This window comes from Polyodon spathula, chromosome 6, assembly GCF_017654505.1.
Source record: "Polyodon spathula isolate WHYD16114869_AA chromosome 6, ASM1765450v1, whole genome shotgun sequence".
Taxonomy (NCBI): Eukaryota; Metazoa; Chordata; class Actinopteri; order Acipenseriformes; family Polyodontidae; genus Polyodon; species Polyodon spathula.
Window position 1 is genome coordinate 3,953,069 of NC_054539.1, and position 20,507 is coordinate 3,973,575.

The following is a 20,507-nucleotide window of genomic DNA, read 5'->3' on the forward strand; positions in this document are numbered from 1 at the left end:
AAACTGATTTAGCCCCTGGACATATGGGAGAATAGACTGGTTCAATGTGTAGTTTTAAAGCTACCTCTGGTGAGCTCCCAAGTTACAAACGAGCCCCGAGTACAATCGTTCCCATGACAGCATTCAAAAACAACACTATGCTTGGGGGGGGGGGGGTACCAGAATTCAACTGTTTGACACAATGTTACAAGATTCATTAAAATTCATTGTTACAATGTAACCTCCCAACTTTGTTAATGAGCAAGAACCTACAGAACAATGTACACTGTTTAATTACAATTTTAGCAACTATGTTTAATTACAACTGTGATGAATCTTGTTACATTGTTCAAACAGTTGACATTTGCTTCTAACACTGTCTGATTAATAAAGGTATGTAAAGATCGTTTAGGTAGGTTTACTCGCTTAGTTTTATTGCATGCATCATTATAATCCCAAATGGAACTTTAGAACCGAGTGTTCTGGGCAGTTTTATGAATAAAGTTAGGTATTTATCGTAAAGTTTGTGAAATAAAGGTCAGTTCAAGTAGGTTTTTCAGCACTATAGTGCTCTCATCTATTTATAATAATAATAATAATAATAATAATAATAATAATAATTATTATTATTATTATTATTATTATTATTATTATTATTATTATTATTATTATTATTATTATTATTATTAATAACCGACTGACACTCTTTTATAAATTCTGGTACTCATTTATACAGTTTGGTTTTTACTGGAGCAATATATTTCTCAAGGGTACAGCAGCAGAGTCCTGCTATTGAACCCACCACCCTCCGAGTTCAACTGTAGGTCAGACAACTGTTTTTGTTTCCTTTTTTTTTTGTTTGAGGTTATCAATATAGTTACATTTTTCACTATATGCTTTGAGGTTTTGGGGAGGTGTTTTATTAGTTTAGTTATATATATATATATATATATATATATATATATATATATATATATATATATATGTGTGTGTGTGTGTGTGTGTGTGTGTGTGTGTGTGGTGTGTGTGTGTGTGTATTGTGTGTGTTTTCAAAAACATTTTTTTTATTTATTAACTTTGATTTAATAAAGTTGTATAAAGAAAAATTAGAATTAGATGAAATGTTAATCGGAGTTTTATTTGGGTATCACTCGTAATAGTCACAATTACCGATATGTCCTGGCATGGAATTCGCAAACGGAAAGTTTAGGACCTTTGCCATTTCAAATAAGAATAATGAAAAGCCTTTTGTTATATGTCAGGGTCTTAATGATGTTCCATATTAACTAATTAACTATATACACTTGTACTGGGCCACCAAAAAAAAAGCACTTACGAATCTTTGACCCCCCCCCCCCCCCCCCCATCCAGTTGTACACAGCTTCCGCCACCTATGCTTTTTGCTTTCCGGCAGCAAGCGGACGGTGGCATTTGTAAACTACTACTAAGTACTATGATTAAATGTTTATAACTATAATGCCATGCAATTTCTCCTAGTTATGTCTGAGGAAAACCTGTGTCCATCCTCGACTTACGTCTGTTGGAGCTATGAAGAGACTTGAGTGTTACTATCCATAAGGGAAGAGGATATGATGAGGCAGCTTGATACAATGCACAACACTAAAATTGTTTAACCCACTCTCAAAATAAAATGTGGTGTGGAATTCCCACGACTTATTTCTTGGGAATCAACAATACTACTCAATATTCCAATATTTTACTTAGTAGAAGCAGCCATACAAGTACAGCACAAACAGGATACTATATTTGGTATGAAGAAATAGAAAATAAGCTGATGAAACAAAAATGTCATACAAAATAAAATTACACTGTTGGGTTACAAAAATAAAGATAGCAGTGCATCTCTAATAGCAGGACCCTCTTCATATTGCTGTTGTGCAATTCTTGCTGGTGGCTGAGCTAGCTGTTCCTCTGCTTTACTCACTGCCAACATCCACTGATGTCTGAACACCTCCTTACAGTCCTGGCACAAATTGTGCAGGATACAGCAAGCAGGCCTCCTTCCTTTCAATAGCCAAAATGTCTGTTTAAGCCCCATTCGAATTTGGCCCAGTTTATTAAAATAAAGATTTAATCCCCACCCCCACCAATGATGTGTAAAAAGCAGTGTGGGTGACAACACTAAAACAAAGTATTAAAAAAAAAAACAGGCACGATCCATCAGCAAATCAGATCTATAATAACCATTTACATCAGACACGATGACACGTGTCTTCTCTCTCATGAAACTGTTCTCTGCAAATATAAACAGTATTCTGGGGACTTTCACGGTAAACAGCACAAGAATCAAACTGGACCTTACATGTGGCTAATTTAAGTTTCCTTCATTTGCGTAGCGTTCGGGAAAAGGAAGCGTTCCCAGCAAAATTAGATGCCTTACATGTAAAAGCAAAAAGGTACCATGTCCACACATTTATTTCAAGAGACAGAAGTGTCTCGAGAAAAAGCAAATACTCATGTAAATTAATCCAATGTTGTAGGATGCTTAGATAATAAAATATTATTTTAAATTGAAACTAGATTATTTCAACATATTTTCTTTTTATCTTAGTCTACTTACAATTAGCTATCTCCCTTGTCCCTACCCATTCATTTTGTTGAATTTAAAATCTGCCATCAGACGATTCTTCACCATGGACCAAATCCCTGACAACTTGGACCAAGAATCATACCTGCTGGATTCTCCTCAAAACCACTCCTTTACATTTACCAATGGAAATCCAGAACCTTCTACTTCTTACGCGAACCTCAACCCAGCAAACAGACCTATGGAAATCAAAACGCTCCCGCCAGCAGGCTCAGTCTCTGGAGCAGCTATTTTACAAAGATTGGCTGCCTGCCAAACTTTTAAAAACACTGCATGATAACAACATCAACATCCCAGCTGTAAGCGATCATATGACACTCTTTAAAATGTACTGTAACTTCATATGTTCCCTTCTTCTCACACACATATTTCAGCAAACCCACCAACTCAGAGCCCCAGTTCAGAAACCCAGAGACAGCAACCAAAACAGATCCAATTTTTCAACTTCAAAACAACATTTGGAGGCCACAACATTTGAGGACATGAAGTCTCTCATACATCACATTGCCATTTCAATTGCTTCAATGAACACACGGCTCAACAATATGGACAAACAAGTCGCTTCCAACTCTGCAGCAATCACCATTTCTCCAGGCTCAGCACTTGCTACTTTCACTACGGCCGCCGTTTCTTCTGGTCCATTACTTCTTGTCCCCACAGGTGACGTTCCCACCTACAACCTGGCAACAGCCGCTCTCAACTTTCCATAGCTAACTTCTGTTGTCAGCAATCACACTCCTCATCACAGGCGGCAAATCATTGAAGACAAGGACATAAAGCTAGTTGCAATCCTCATAGCTAATTTTGATTGTTTAGAGCACTGTACAGTCCACTGCAGTGAAATCACTGGCAAATTTAAGTCTAGAGACCCCCAGCTGCTCGAAAACCTTACCCTGGGGGAATTCATGCTGGCTTTTTCTGTATATCGGGACTTATTATGCGCTGCTTACCCTCATCACCACGTGGAGCTGCATCACTATCTATTTTACATTACAGACCTAGCAGTCAGATATAGAGGCACAATGTTTTAGGAATATCACAAGGCTTACGCAGCAAAAGAAGCTTCCATATTAGCATCAGAAAACAAAATCATCAACCGGGCTGCCTCTGACCCCAATCCATACAATAGTCTTCGGTTGGATAAGTTCAAATGCATGCGCTACAGAACATTTTACTTCTTTCTGCCCTAAGACTGCATTACCATCAACCTCCCACAGAGCAGCCCCTTCCACTCTGCCCCACTTCAGGGAAAGGATAACGGATCTGGCCACGCATCAGCTCCACCTTTTTCCTCCAGGAGAACAGATAAATATGGTTGTAACATCAGATTTGCCAGTTCCAAGCAAATCTGTAATAACTTCAATTCATCTTTCTGCTCAACATTTTTTTGCAGGTATCTTCATATTTGCAACTATGTGGTGACACCCACTCTCACTCAGTTGTCTCAGCCACCTCTAAGAAATGACGTTCAAATCTGCTCACAGTCAAACACTATTCTTTGCACTTGGTGTCCTTCTCTCAGACGAGAAAACCATCAGTCCAGTATACGTGTTGGAGAATTTAGGCATCACCCTGGATACAATTAACTTCCAAGCCCACCTCCCTCCCGCTAAACTGGATCGTATTCGATATCTCATCAATTAATTGCAAATTGAAGCCTCTATCAGAAAACGCGACCTGCTATCCTTGCTGAGCCACTTCAGTTATGCAATTCACAATATCCCCCTGGGTAGAACCTTTGTTTCATGTCTCCTCGCTCTCTCTTCTACATCATCTAGCCTGGAGGCTCAGATAAGCATATCCACTGAATCCAGGAAACACACTTAAATGTGGGGATTATTAATCCAAAACTGAAATGGGCTTACATCTCAGCCACCCACCCCCCCCCCCCCCCCCCCCACACACACACACACAATTTGTCCCTTTTGAGTCTACGGATCAAATATTTATAAGATCCCCAAAGTATGGGTTCACAAGAAGGTCGGTCTCCAGCAGATGGCCTCCATATTAGGTTTTGGATCGTACGTAGAGTGATCCGATGGCGGGTGAGGACATCCTGGAGGTATATGGTGACATCGTGACGAACCTCAGGGGCCATCAGTGGTCTAGGAAGTAAATCCTATTCTTCAGCCATAATCTACCTACAGTGCATATAATCAACAAAGGCCGTTCGTCCTCCACTCATCGCCAGCTTACTCCGCCACCTTATATGGATTTCAGTGTTTTATAATTTTATTATTCAAGCATGCCACATTCATAATAACAATGCTGATGCTTTATCTCACCTCCAGATCACCAGATTCGGCTATTCAGCCTTCTGTGCTCAAAACTGGATCAAGAGTAGATCCTCGCTTTCATCACTCACACAAGAGACTCTCCATTTGGCAGTAGGCACAGTTAAATCACACACCAATGGGATCCAGTATCTCTTATTGACAATTCCTTCCCCCATCTTGCTGTCTATTCAGGCAGTCTGCCTGACACTGTGAGGAATCATGAAAAGCACATCCCCATCATCCCCATCATGGCTACATATATCTGTGGACATTTTATTCAATCCTTGAAAATGGCAGCTTCAATTCTTTCAGCAACCTACTCATGGAGACAATGTGTTTACTGCTTTTTGGGATTCCTCAGATGTGCAGAGTTCACAGTTCCATTAATCAGTTTTCCTTCTGGTTCATGGATCCCACTTCATTCTCCTACTATGTATTTCTAATACTTCTTCTACCAGCTCCGTCAAGGCCAGTTCATAGATTAACTCCCCTCTCTGCCCTTACAGCTCCATGTCTAGATACTTTGCATGCAGAAAACCCCTCCTCCCATCAGACCCGATGTTTGCCCGCTCAGTTGTATCGAGACATTGGTTCTCTTCCCACCTGGCCTCCCTGATCTCCAAGGTAGGCCTCCCGCCTCAGTTCTACACCCCCCACTCCTTCAGGGTCAGGGCAGTAACATCAGCAGCCAAGGCGAGAATCAACCAGCATCTCATTAAGAGTCAGCAGTTGACTTGTACATTCTCTTTCATTTCTGACATTTCCACAGCCCAAAAAAGTATTGCTAGCTTGCCTGGAATGGAGGCTATCACTTCACTGGGACCACCAGAGGTTTCCCCCACGAGGGGGGGTTTCCTCTCTTCTGAGCGAGAGGTATGGGTAGAGTTAGTAGAGTTATACATTCACATAATCCATACATCTATCTAACCCCCTTTTTTGTCATCTTGTGTTTTTTCCTATGCGTTGGCACATAGTCTCTTTTCTTGTTTCTCACATGTTTCTGGGGATCTTCTATGGAGCCGGGGTCCTTCTTTTGGGGGACAAGTGAGTGATCTCACTGCCCCAAACTCGGGTCAGGCTACACCACCTCTGCCTTCGGCTAAGGGGGGTTTTCATCGTATGAGTCAGTGGGGACCCCCGGCCAAACCTATCCTTTCACAGCTCACTTACCTCAAATCAGAGGCTCATTCCTTCTTTGTACTATTGGCTTGGGATTTAGCCTGCTGTGTGCTTAGCGTTCGATGTCCCAACTAACCTTTCTACTGTGTACATATTTCCAGATTCCCTAAGGGAGTTCTCTGCTCCTACTACAAGCAGCTATCCAATAAAGAGGGTAACTACTTTCCTGTCCATTCAATTTTCAGGTTTGCATCTGCTACCTGTCCTCAAGGGGTGCTATGCAGTCTTGGAGGCCATGCCTCTCTTCATACAGCAAGACAACCTCTTTTACATGTTTTCTCTAGAGGTCTTTCCTCTACCAACAAAACCTACAAACTAACAAATTATTCTAATAGCCTGGGCTCCCACCCCATGAACCATACATACAATGCTGCTCAAGATGATGCACATTTACCAAAATCTGTTTTCTGGTTTTTCATTGGTAGTTAAGATGCCTAACATCCTGAGACCCTTGCCAGTGTCTGCATGGACCAGTCCACACAAGGCTGAGTACATTCACACCTATCTGTACAGATGGAATAAGTCAGTTTTGGTATAAGGGACAGAAACATAAGGGACACTGAACTTGATCAAATGCAATCATGCACAGTTCAGACCAAGCTTTTTTAAGAACTCAACTCTCTTTATAGTACCTGTCCTCAAATATAGATTTTTAAAACGTATTTAAATTAAAATAGAGAATGTAGGTCTATTTACAGTTTTTCATTATAGTGTATTCATTCAGTGTTGATATGTCTCACTTTTAAAGCATAAAAGTTAATTAGTTTATCACTCCGTTTGTCAGAGAAATGTCACATTATGTACAGGCTGCTGATGCTCTCAGAAAGCATGCAAGTCAGTTTCAAGACTAAAGCTAGCCTTGGTACTGAGAAATCACATTTACACAATGGGATTCCAGCAGGTATACCCACATGAGCCATTTACAAATGCACATTTGATTGAACCAATTCATTTAACAAAAGTAACCATATTACATGAAGAACTGCTGAAAGTATCATGACCACCCAAACAGAGTCTGTCTTTAACTGCCATGTGGGTCATTGTGACCCATTTTGCATTTAAAATATTAATTAGTCTTCCATTGTAAGTTATATGTGTATGTCCATTTTTGACTTTTCCTAAATATACGAACGAAATATCCTGATGGCGTTTGATAGTCAGAACCTTAAAAATTATAAAGTACCTAGAACCGCCATGTGGGTCAATGTGACACAGGCATTACACTACCTGTCTTTTTTTAATATAATGTAAAATATTCTATTATTTTTGTAAATGCAACAAACAAGACATGCTCCCTCCTCCTAGCACATGTGTTTTTGTTTCAAGTCTTTGTGTGTAGACTGACTACGAGACAGAAATTGCTTTGCTAGTGGATTTGTCAAGATGCCAACTCAGTGAAAGCATAGTTGCTTATTTTTCAATGTACAACAATCCTTTGTTTTGATCCACAAATGCAACTGGGAATTTATCGGAAGGAAATATTTAATCTTGAAAGTAGTCATTTTGATTGGAATACGACAAGCTGCACTTGGATACATACAGCAAACTGAAATGACAGGTAAGATACCAACTTATGTGCCTAATATGAAATGTATTTTATATATTTTTTTTATACATTACTTTTAGGAAGAAAAAAAAACATTTTACACAATAGTGTTCAATGGAACTGCGTCTATGTTTACAACACAGCTTCTGGATGCAGGTTCAGTCAGATTGCAGACGCGTACGCTCCTCCATTCAAAACGGATGTAATGTTATATTTTATTTTTATGTAGTATTAGAAACAATGATTTTGGTTTTATAGTTTTGTGTGTACATATACCCATTTACACCTGTACACGGGTATATGTACATATCCATTTCTTTTGAAATGTGTATTTTATCATATTATTTTCACTGTTTGTAGTCATGCTGTATCTGCACTCATTATAAAAATAAAGCATTTTATGTTTAATTTTCCATTTAAATACAGTGTTTCTGTGATGCAAATGTTAGATGTGATGTTCACGAATACAACTTTTCAGTTGTATCCGATAGTATGTCTTTCATTTTCATAACAAAGCAGTTTAAAAATGTATGGATCAAAGTGACCTGCGTGGTGGTTCTAGGTAGTTCGAAAATCCGGCAGTTCTAGTGTTAATCCTACAAAAGGTATCACATTCAATGTAATGATCCTCTGGTATGTGAGCTTTAATCTCTGCCAATGTGAGGAAATGTAAATTGTGCCACTTCATTAAAAATAAAGTGATACCTTGATCGGATTTCCTCATGAGTGGTTAATACCTATTATTTGATAACATCGGGAAGCCTTCCATGTATCCTGAAGCATTTAAATAATTATTCCAAACAAACAAAGAGATCTGAAAGAAAAAATAAATCCTATAATCTCTCTATCTGATTAAAATAATAACAGATAAAGCTTTCACAATATTTAATGGAAATTGACACATTTAAAATTCTGTGTACAAAGTTGTATATGTACTCAAAATTAAAATGAGTGGACAGTGACAATGTCAGTAGTCCTAAGTGCATTTTTTTATCTGCTAGAATGAGAGCAAAAATTAAAAAATAAATAATTGTTATGAATGGCTGTGAACTGTAATGTCTTTTCAATATATGTTTGCATAAGCCTTATCTTTAACAGCACAACTTTTATTGCTGTGGATTCCCTCTATTTTGACCACACAATGCGTAAAGTGGTATCCCTCTTTTGTCCTAATACAGGGAGAACTTCAGATTCAAAAGCTGATTGTCACTGAATTGATTGTAGGTCAAGTTAACTGTATTATTCATTGTAATATGTCTCTTATTAAATCTCTATTCTGAACAGTCATTACCATCTAGTACTGTACAGTAGCTGAAGACAACTAGACAAGACAGTCAAAGGATAGCATTAATCTTCTTAAGACAAAAGCTGATTGAATAATATGTGTCAATCTGTATATCATCTCTGATGACATTGTGGTAGTGGAGAAATATTGGCCCATAACAAATCTCATTGGATATGCTATAGAAACACATCAAATTAATATACAGTGTTATACACAACCCTCCAATAAGTAATGGGACATAAAAGCAAAATGTATTGGGCTGTGATTTGTTTGATACCACTCAGACCCCTTTGCTTTCTAACTATGTTAGTATCCCTGCACTGATAACAGTCCAATCTTCAGATACACATATTTAATAAGCATTCCATTTCACCAGTACAGTGACACCCCAAATGTTATTACCAGATTTTTGCATTGTCGTTATGGCAAAAGTGTGGTGGGGCGTTGACTTAGGTAGGGGCAAAATTATGGAAATTATTGCTGAGGGAGTATTTTTTTACATTAGGTAGGTAGATTATGTTTACAATTAGGCACGCTTACAATTCTAAGGTAGAGCACAGCACACAGTCACGTTAAAGAATCAAAAAGTGCAGTTAACATATTTATTGACAATTCAAGGATGCTGCAGTATGTCCACTGTTTTGTCATTTCAAATCTTTTCACAAAAAACAGTTTAAAGCTGCATGCAGTGTCCAATGCAAAAGCACATAAAAAAAAAAACACATTTGCAGGTTTAAAAAGCTCAAATAAAAGTATCTATATTCAAAAAATATATAAACAAGTGAAATTGTCGGTCCTGTAAAATAAAGGGCTTTACATAATCTCTGTAAGTAGGGAATTGCAGTGTCTAGTGTGAAAACACAACACGAAATAATAAATTAACATCCAAAACAGCATTATGGGACTATAATGGTGCCTGAAAAAAAGACCAAACTCTACATCTTCATCATCTGAGCCTTCATCATTGGTGATGCAAGCAATTGTCTGAATAATTAATGCACTGAGCAACTACTTCTTGGCAGTTTTCTTGCCACGATATTTCACCTCTGGCATTATTTGCACATGGTTATTAATGATGAAAATGTAACTTTCACCTAAGAGTTGGGGTGGGGGCGATCGTTCAAACGGGGGCGTTGACACGGCAGAATCTGGTAATACCAACAGAGTGTGTGGGATACTTGGGTCCATGCATAACATAACATTTTCATAACTGCATAGGTCTGTTTTTATTTGTCTGTTATTAGGAAGGAATATGATTCTTAACTGGCAAAGAAAAGCATTATCGGCTGGTTTCACAGACCCTTATTAGCAGTAATTGTAAACTACCTGATGTTACCTTAGGTAAACAATCCAAGTCTGTGAAACCAGACTGCAAACCACAGTAAAGCTGCTTGGACCATCACTGACACAAAAATAAACTATTTCACTTACTAATCAGCACATTTTAATTACATTATTTAAATTAAAAAAAGCCAACTTGAATGTTCAAATTGTACAAGTTCTACATATGTCAGATCAATCTAATTAACCTTCTCACAAATCTGAAATGATCATATTGGAGGTTTACGAATATAGCTTGCCTTCAACTGCTATAATTTATATGGCACCACTTACAATTGAGTTAGGGCGCTCGGTCAGAATTTTTTTTTTTTTATGATTATTCTGATGAAAGATGACTCTGCTTGTGTTTTAATATAAGTATTTTGCATCTTCTTGCTGAAGGGAATATCATAAATCACAACAGCCAGCTAATTTGGAGAGCGAAATAGCATCCACCAAATGTCACCCTATTAGAAGCTTGTATCCCAGTTGTATTATGGCAGCTAGCTGCATGAATTTTGTCACAGCAGCTCAACTAAATATTACATTTTCTGTTTATTAACCTTGATTTGTCTAACTAACAAAACCCACAGATCATTGTAATATAGTGATATAGATCAAGTTTGAACATAGACCTAAAACAAATTAAAGAGAGCACATGTATGTTGGAAGATACATTGATGCTTCCTGCATTGTGTCTACTGTCTTCATCTTTAAGGAAAAAGCACCAACCACAAACATGCAAGAGGAAGAAAGATATTGCAGTACTTTCATCACCACTTATGCAATGGCACACAATGTAGTCTGGAGCCTTTGATCCCTGAGGGGTAGTTGTCTCATTGCATATTATTTTATTTTCTTTGTTATAAAAGAGCAAGTATCTTCAAATCTCTTTTTTTCATTTATTTGTTCACCTATACCTTGTGTTTTTCTAAAGTTGTCAATCATTATGAGTGGTTCTGTGTTCTGATAAGCCAATATTTAGTTATCATTTTTTTTCAGCATCGGTCTTTACCTGGTTTTGAACCAATCATTGAAGAGACTTCCCCATTACATTCAGACCATGTGACAATATGACCTTTCAACTATGTTTGCACAACCTACTCTGCTTATACAGCAAGGGTGAGTAGGTGGGGCCAGCCAAATTGAAAATCTAGTTTGTCACATGATTTGAATGGAAAGAGTCAGTCTGTTCTCTCCTAAGCAATGTGATTCTTCTCTAGACATGCTCACAGACTCTTCACTGGACAGAAGCCTCCAAGGCAGGAAGCTGAGCTTTGCCTGCCCAAGAGGAAGTGAGGTGGTAGAGGAGAGAATGGAGAGATGAAAAGGGTGCAGAGACAAAATGGTTTGATCTAGGGTTTAAATAGCAGGTTGACTGAGAGTAGGATGGGGAGGAACCATTACTTCTGCCCCTTGAATCACCCCTATGATTACAAAAATAGAGAAATACTAATAAGCATTATTAAAAGGTAAAGGTGAAACCATTTTTGTAAAATTACATTTGAAGAAACTTACCCTTTAAAAGGTGATTCCAGACTATAGATAGACATATTAGTATTTCATTGTGGCATTTGGAACCATTTATTAGCCAGACTCTGAACTTTTTTCACTTTTTCTTATTTTTTTTTATTGTTGTGCCAGATTTAAAAGTTTCTTGTCTTAGTGTTAGAAATGGTTGGGTGTCTCACAGTTTAACATTATTCAGAGCTCTCCAAAACATGCTGGTACACTGCTTAAAAAATAAAAGCCTGAATTTACATACAAAGCTTACATTTACGTTTGAACTTTTAATGGTGAGTTTCAAGACCTCAAATGTCTCTTCTTCAGGTGAAAGTAGGAACGAGAGATTGATGCTTACATTCAAAGGTGGCATCAGAACTTTAACAAAAATAACCCGTTTTGAAACACTATAATTCTCATGCAATGAAAAAAGCTGTTTTGAAAAAACTTTGAGGTCTTGAGTGCTCGTGATTAATTATTATTTAGTTAGTCCAATAAAAGGGATCACATCTCCTTCTCTTTGTGCTATCATCTCTGGACTAATATGGCTATCATTTAATCTATCAATGAAATAGCTAAAGCAAATAGAAAAGATGAAAAACATTGTCAAAATCACCTGCATTGGGGTAAACTTAGATAATGTGGCATGAAGTATCTGTGCATGTTACTATGTCATTATCATAACTATAGAGATCTCACGGGTTAGGACATATGAAATTACAGTAAAGTTAATAAAGTTATTTCTATAAAAAATTAAAAATTAAAAATAAAACCCCAGAAATGAATCACATTGTACTAATCACACTAAGATCAAGACAAATGAGAGATCTCATTTTGTAATGAAGTAAGTTCACCATTATGCCTACCTTTAGCAAAACCTTTTACCTGATTTTAAAACTTTTAAGGAATAACCTCCTCTATAATCCTGTTAATGTTATGAAATCACATGAAGAAGAAATAAACAATTCGATGAGGTATAACACAATACCCCCAAACATCTATCTGCTGTCTCACAACCAACCTTAAACTGTTTGATTGTATATCAGGCTTTTACTGTCCATTAACAACATTACATAACAAATATAATCAAATTGCACAGATGTAAACCAGATGCAAAGGGTCTTCTTAAGGTATTATATACCTGTCAATACTAAGTATTAATTTCCTTCAATAATCTACATTGCTTTGACTTGAAAGTGTGATACTTATATTTAAAAAAAAAAATGACAATGCTCAACATTAAAATGCTGAGACTGCAATACCGTTAAATTAAAGCTGAATCTGCAAGGAAATTTGAATAATATAATGTTTTTTCCCTGGGCTTGAAATGTAATACAATTTGCTTAGTATTTTGACAATTGTTAATACTGTTATACTTCTATATATGAAAGATATATAATATTATATATATATATATATATATATTATATATATCTATATATATATATAATATATTATATATATATATATATATATATATATATAACTATTTCCACCTCTTTTGGAGATTAAAGATAGATACATACCTTTGCAGAAACTGTACATAGTTTCCAATGTGGTCATGGATGGATCACATTTCATTGCTCTTGTGTCGTTTCTGTACAGTGACTATTCTTTTCCAGCTATAGATTTTGACACTCCTCCAAAGAAACTTTTTTTCACAGGATAGAGAATTTCAAAAGAGCAATGAAAAGGTGGGAGATCCATAAGAATATAAGAATATTTGGCTAGTGAATATATCAACAAAACCAACTAATCTGTGAGAAATTGAGTGTGAAATAAAAAAGGCAATGCCATTTAATGAATAAGAGACTAAACTTTATGGGCCATACTCTTAAACCATTTTTTAAAAATTAAGCAAAAAGAAAAGAAAAACCCAGCAGCTGTTTACTCCACATGGTGTTAAATCTTTAGTGGATATGGCCCTAAGCTCCCTTATTTAAATCCAGGAACTTCATCCCTCAAATTCTAAAACAACATTTTATAATAGATGTGAGCAGATGTTTCTCTGTAATATAATGTTCCCAAAGAAACAATGTTTGAACTAAGATATGACTACATTTAAAAAAATCAAAAGTTGTTTACACGTTTACTGATACCAATGTATTCTCATTATAACATGTTTACATGTACAGGAAATAGCAAACTATAAAGGTCAACTGTTTTCTAATGGCAGGTACCCTTGAGATACTGCACTGAACATCTTAAACATTTTTAATGAGTTTGGATTGGGCACACATCATTATAAATCCCAAAAGCAGCCATTATATTTCTGAAAATCTGGTTAGTTAATGAAAAGGTAGATTTTTTTTTAATCCCCTCAGTCCCTTGAAACCTGATTCATATTTCTGACTTGCTGTAATCCCTGAACTGTATTTCTGAGTTTTGTTAATTAAAATTTCAATCATGTAGCTTGTCCTGGCAAATATTAAATGGGACCTTAATTAAAAATGAAGAAAAAGCAAATACATGCAGGTTAAACATGTAATTTCCTAACTGTTCTCTTGATGGGGATTTACCTGCAAATCATATGATGTAAATAATAATAATAATAATAATAATAATAATAATAATAATAATAATAATAATAATAATAATAATAATAATAAATACATATTTCAATAAATAATTAACTAATTAAGCCAAACATCTTACCTTCGCTGCAGTCCTTCCCTTGGTAGCCAGTCTGTGAGCAGTCACAAATCACTTCTTTATTAACAACAGAGCAGATTCCACCATTCAGACACAAGTTGTCTCTGCCACAAGGATCCGTGACATTCAAGACCCCTTCACTACTGATGAGCATGGCCTCCGAACTGTTGATTTTAAGCTCAGTTATCCATCCTTTGAACGGAACCTGATCCTTCACCGCAGCTGACGTCAGCCTCAGTGCCACAGTACGTAATTCTGGCGGGATCCCACCAAGGAACAAATGGCTAAAGACAGTCATATCCCGTCTTTTGGATTTCACCTCTACCCACTTTACTTCTCTGTCTACCATAAGCGTTGTGTTTTTGAAGTTTCTCTTTATGATAACAGAATGCCAGTTGTTGTCGTCAACTCCAGTGTCTGACAACACCGTGGCAGGTTCAGCACAAAAAATTGAAAAGCGAAGGCTTAGTTTTCCATTGTGAATTAGAAGCTCCAGAAAGTCACAGAATCCTTCATCGTCGAAGTACACCAAGAGGCCATGGGAACTTTTGGTCTTCATGTTGAAGCTCATTTCACTCTCACAGCAAGCATTCCACATAGGAAACCGAGCCCACTGCCCTTCTGCTCCAGTGAATTCCAGACTGGCACCAAAGTCTATCAAACAACAAACTAGAAGACCCATCCAGATTAAGTGACCACCGTGCCTCATAACAAGCACCATACTGGCTAAACTGGTATGTGCTTGATGAATGTTCAGATGAAAGCCCAATTTGTAATGGAGTTGGTAAACTTAGTTTCTACTGTTGCACTGTATCTCCTATAGGTGAGGTTTTTTATTATTTGTTGTATTATTATTGTTATTATGTTTTTTTTTTTTAATATTAGTTGGCACTGAAGTATCACCTGGTTTGTGATTACAGGTCTCGATTTGCATACCAGGAAAGTGTTGTGGGTGAGTCAGCAAAAAGCAATTGCATTAATAGATCATATACATTATTTTATTGCAATGAAAATGCCATTTGCTTTAATTATATATATATATTATATATATATATATATATATATATATATATATATATATATATATATATATTATATATATATATATATATATATCTATCTATATATATATTATTTTTTTTTTTTTTTTTTTTTTTTATATTTTTTATTTTATTTTTTTTTTTTTATAATCCAGATTTCTCAGACGCAAGCACAGTCAGTATGGTGGATATCCATCGGATATTTCTTTCTAGCCTGGATCATTTGTTTGTTTGTTTCTTTTTTTCTTTTCTCTCTCAATGAACCAATTAAAATGCAAACACTGAACTCTATGACAGATTCCCAGCTCTGATCATCAGATTCACGCTACCATGCTGAAGCAGGCGATATGAGTCATTGCGTATGGCTTCTTGGGCTGCTTCCTTCCCACTGGTGCTGAAAAACACAAACTGTCAAATAACTCAGCAGCTCTTGACACACAAACCTGACAACCACCCTCCCTTCCCTTTTTAATTACAGGACAAACTCGGACCCCAGTGCTTACAAATGTCTCAACAGAATGACCAGCAATCTACAAAGAAAGAAACATGATAGTGTTTTAACTAGGCTATATTCAAAGGATTTGTAATCAGATAGGGATAGAGAGAGAGAGAGAAATAGATAGATAGATAGATAGATAGATAGATAGATAGATAGATAGATAGATAGATAGATAGATAGATAGATAGATAGATAGATAGATAGACTTCAGTCAGGTTAATGTCCTCATAATTGCAGGTTTATAGGTAAAGCATCATTTACATCAACTGCAGTTTTATTATAGGAATACAAATTGGGTATAATGCATATACAGTAAAAGACACAAAGAAGCAATTGCCTAAATGCAACCTTAACAGCTTCACAGTGCCTGCAAGCATAACAGGTTTACAAAACCAAACCAAACAAACAAACAAACAAACACACAGTATCTCTATACCGCAATCTAAAACAATGATATGTCTATTTGGATGCAAAGCTTTCTCGATTAAAATTGTATTCAATGTATCTGTGTGTTTATTTATTTATCTATGCATGTATTGTTATCATCGCAATTATATTTTAAACATTAACCATCAGTAATCAGCTAATGGTTGCCAGACGTGATAAGCAGAACTTTCACTGAAATTTCCATATGGAGTTATTTTCTTGCCGTCATTTATGGAAACTGTAGCTATGGACGTAGTAAAGACATTTTTATAGCGTTAAAAAAAAAAAAAAAAAAAAAAAAAAAAAAAAAGCGTTCGTCTAGGTGTTGACAAAACACTGACAGTATTTTATCAATGTAGACCACGGATTTAATAAACTTGTCTCTACTTGATAATATGTTTCTAACGACACTTCTGTTTTTGCAAAAGGAACACCTTAGTAGTGTTATCTCAGTAATAAAGTCAAGCCAAATTGAATCTGCTTCCGAATTACATGCATCTCTTGCTACAACCTTATTCGTGAAACGTGTTATTGTCTTCTTCTTCTTCTTCTTCTTCTTCTTCTTCTTCTTCTTCTTCTTCTTCTTCTTCTTCTTCTTCTTCTTCTTCTTAGTAGCAGTAGCAGTACTAGTAGCAGTAGTAGTAGTAGTATTTTATAGTATTATTGGTATTAGGTTGAACATTATTATTAGTGAACGGTACTTACAAGTGAAACAATTGAAAATCCTCATCCATCTATCTGACAAAAAACAATGCAACCATATTTTTTTTTTTTTCCAGATCATTGCAAGTCACTACATGTATGTTTTTGACACAACAGATAAACTGAAACCCGATGCCTAATTAACACCTTTCTATCAGTAAAAAAAAAAAAAAAAAAAAAAAAAAAATACCAGTAATTCATTGCACTGCATTGTGCCGTTGTTATCATCAGGGGACATGAGAGCTTTCTTTCCAGCACAGGGCGATCCCTACAGGTGTCAAGTTAATGTCACTCAGCAAAGGAGTCCTTCGGTTAAAGATACAGACGGTACGTTCACATGCTTAAATTGTTTAATCTACAAAAGAAAAAGAAAAAAAATGTTCAAAACAATGATGATAAATATATTAAAAAATAACCATTAATACTTAGTTTAATTAAAAACAAATGGGATAAGTGAAAACACACTTCAATAGAACATTTTTGGGAATTGGGCTAGTGAAGTTTTATAAATATCATATGCATGTTACGGTAGCCACCAGACGGAACCCAGTGGAAATGCTAACATGGTTGCTTTTTGTAAAAACTATTAGAAGAATAGAACAATAACAATAATAATAATAATATAATAATAATAATAATAATAATAATAATAATAATAATAATAATAATAATAATAATTTATTAGAACGCAGGTGCCCTTTTTTAGTACCCTAATCGTTTTTTTTTTTTGTTTTGTTTTTTTTTTTTTTTTTTTTTTGGGGGGGGGGGGGGGGGGGGGGGGGGGGGGGGGGGGGGGGGTTTTTTTACGAAACTTGGACCCGGTATATTCTCGGTGCCTACGCGACAACTGGCATTGACAATAAATGTTAGGGATTACCTTATGACACTGACACACACACACACACACACACACACACACACACACACACACACACACACGCTGCTCTACAGAGAGACAGCTAAGTATTTTCTTTTTCTTTTACTTATAGCAATGAAAGTACAGATAGACGTAACCCCCTTTTGAGAACCTCATGAAAAGAAAAAAAAGTACCACCATTTTACACATAAACCTATGATATTTGCACGATCTGTTTAGATGTAATTAAATAGAGCTATTTTGGGTCATTACAAGAAGCACAGAAGGAAAGACTATCTCGTCTTATTTTACTCTGTGATACTAATCTGATGCATTTCGGGACTAATATGAAACACAGCTGTGTCTGCACTATTATTAATGACTACACAACTTATATATAGTTAAGTATGCACTCCCCCAGGTATATAGGGCGATTGCTGTAAATAACCAAACCTTTTTTACAAAAAAAAAAAAGAAAAAACCTGCATCTAATCTTAAACTTAATTAGTGCCACCATTTCGCATCCCATCTACCTACTCCACGAAGCCATCCTCATGCAATTTTCAATGAAATCTCTGCAACAGTATCATTCACTTCCTCAGCGATTCCTTAAAAATAAAGGTTATATATCCATTACCTGCAATAACCACCATCGATCCTCGGGACAACTAGAGACGGTGCAGTAGGTGGTAAAAAAATCCTGTATTCGAGAAGAAAAGGTGCAATTTGCTGTTTCCCTGCAGAGCGCTGCCAGCGACTGTATGTCAGAATGAAGGGAGACAGAAGATCACGTGTCTCACTCTGTGCTGTCTGTGGGAGAGGGGCGGTGTCCTATTCTGCAGCACTTAGGACAGCAGCCCTACTAAACTATGTACATATGCATACATTTACACATAATCCTCAATAGTCACACATAAAATCAAGCACACCTCCTAAAATAAGCCACAGATGACCAAGGTGCTATTTACAAAACAAACAAAAAAACCTTTCAAAATGTATCATCTAAGATACAGTGTTGTGTGTACAGTCAGATTATCAGTGCTGCTATATGTTGTACTCCTCGATATTTTTTAATACGCAAGCCACTATTATATATTCATTCAGGACTGCATTGTAACACTCTCAGTTACTGTATTTGCGGTATTTAGGGCTCTTGAAAAATGCAAGCACCAACACACTAACAGAACGTGATGTGCGTTTTTTAAATGCACACAGGTATCCGTTTTGGGGGAGAGAATGGGGCAATAAAGGTTGATGCGTCCTGAAATAATCGGAAGTTGTCCCGCGCTTCACTAAAACTAGAATAAAAACCAGTTTTACTGGGTGAACACATGTTTATAAATGACCGTAAATTTTGATATCACGAATGTGGGAAACACATCTGCAGCAATGCTGGCATGTCACCGGTCCACATTGTTATACACATGTCTGGTATGCGAGCTGTGAGGCTGAAAAGCTGACAGGTGAGGTGTGGGTTTTTTTTTTTTTTTTTTTTTTCTCAGTAGGCTGTATAGTAGAGAATCCTGGGCAACCTGAGTCAACCTCCAAGATTCTCATTTCTAATGTTAATGCCATCTGACGTTGATATAAATGACCAGTTAGTATGACTCATATTTGGTTTCAAAATGTATAGGGAGCTTGGTGCTGATGATTTAAGTTGTGTGAGTAACATACTTCATACAAAAGAGTCGTGTAAACCTGACTGCGGAATCATGTATATGCTCGATGAATGAATGGATAGATCGATAGGTAGGCACATAAAAAATATACATAATTGCTTTTGCACGATTGATTAATAGCGAGCTTTATGAACACTTTATTGTTTTTTCTGAATGTTCTGTCAAGCAGCACCATTACATTTATTAATTTTAGTAAGCATCTGCATTATGATGTACAGGTATATTATTATTATTATTATTATTATTATTATTATTATTATTATTATTATTATTATTATTATTATTATTAGTAGTAGTAGTAGTAGTAGTAGTAGTAGTTGTAGTAGTATTCATAATAGTTGTAGTAGTAGTATTATTTATTGGTGTGAAGGAATGCTAGGGAAAATAAGACATATTTCATGCAAGATTACCTCTATAAAGATTACAGATGGCTATTCGATTTTGGCTAGTTTTACCAATAATAATTAGCCATAACAAAATATGTTATCGCCATTTAAAGGGTACTACAAACAATCAGGGGACAACCTTATCCTTTGTTTATTTATTTATTTATTTATTTATTTACCAATGTTGGACAAGTTAATTTGTTGTGTATATGTTTCTGAACATTTTGTTTTGTATTTTGATTTAGAAATTATACTGTACCAGATAAGTCCAGAAATCTAATTAATTTCAACATTTAACAAGGACAATGTCTGAAGTTGGTCCTTGTGGATATGACAAGATATATTGGTAGCATGGTTCCTAGAATTGAACAACAAATCTTGTAATATAGCTTTTTGTGAATTCTTTGACACTTTAAAAACCATCTTGGAAACAAATGTCCCTTTCCCCACTATGTTATCCCATGACAGTGCATTTGCCATAAGTTAGGATATGTGTCTGTATTGATAGATTTAAAAAGAAAAGTGGTAGTAAGATACTGTTGACAGACAAATAAAAACATGACAAACCTTC

The 20,507-nt window shown here is 36.0% G+C and overlaps 1 protein-coding gene and 1 long non-coding RNA gene across 25 annotated transcripts in view; both read right to left on the minus strand.

Moving 5' to 3' along the window:
* LOC121316704 (neurexin-1-like) overlaps positions 1–15,373 on the minus strand; it is a 442,910-nt gene extending 427,537 nt beyond the window's left edge. For all 24 annotated transcript variants that reach the window (XM_041251791.1, XM_041251800.1, XM_041251794.1 and 21 more), the window contains exon 1: positions 14,352–15,373. In XM_041251791.1, the coding sequence (XP_041107725.1) occupies positions 14,352–15,069 (718 nt within the window). In that variant the 5' untranslated portion in view covers positions 15,070–15,373. The remainder of the gene's footprint in view (positions 1–14,351) is intronic.
* Positions 15,374–15,545: 172 nt separating this feature from the next.
* LOC121316500 lies at positions 15,546–18,656 on the minus strand. Its single transcript, XR_005950405.1, has 3 exons — positions 18,509–18,656; positions 17,206–17,370; positions 15,546–15,782 (listed from the first exon to the last, which is right to left on the minus strand). It is a non-coding gene; the product is annotated as an uncharacterized LOC121316500 (long non-coding RNA).
* Between the last annotated feature and the right edge of the window lie 1,851 nt (positions 18,657–20,507).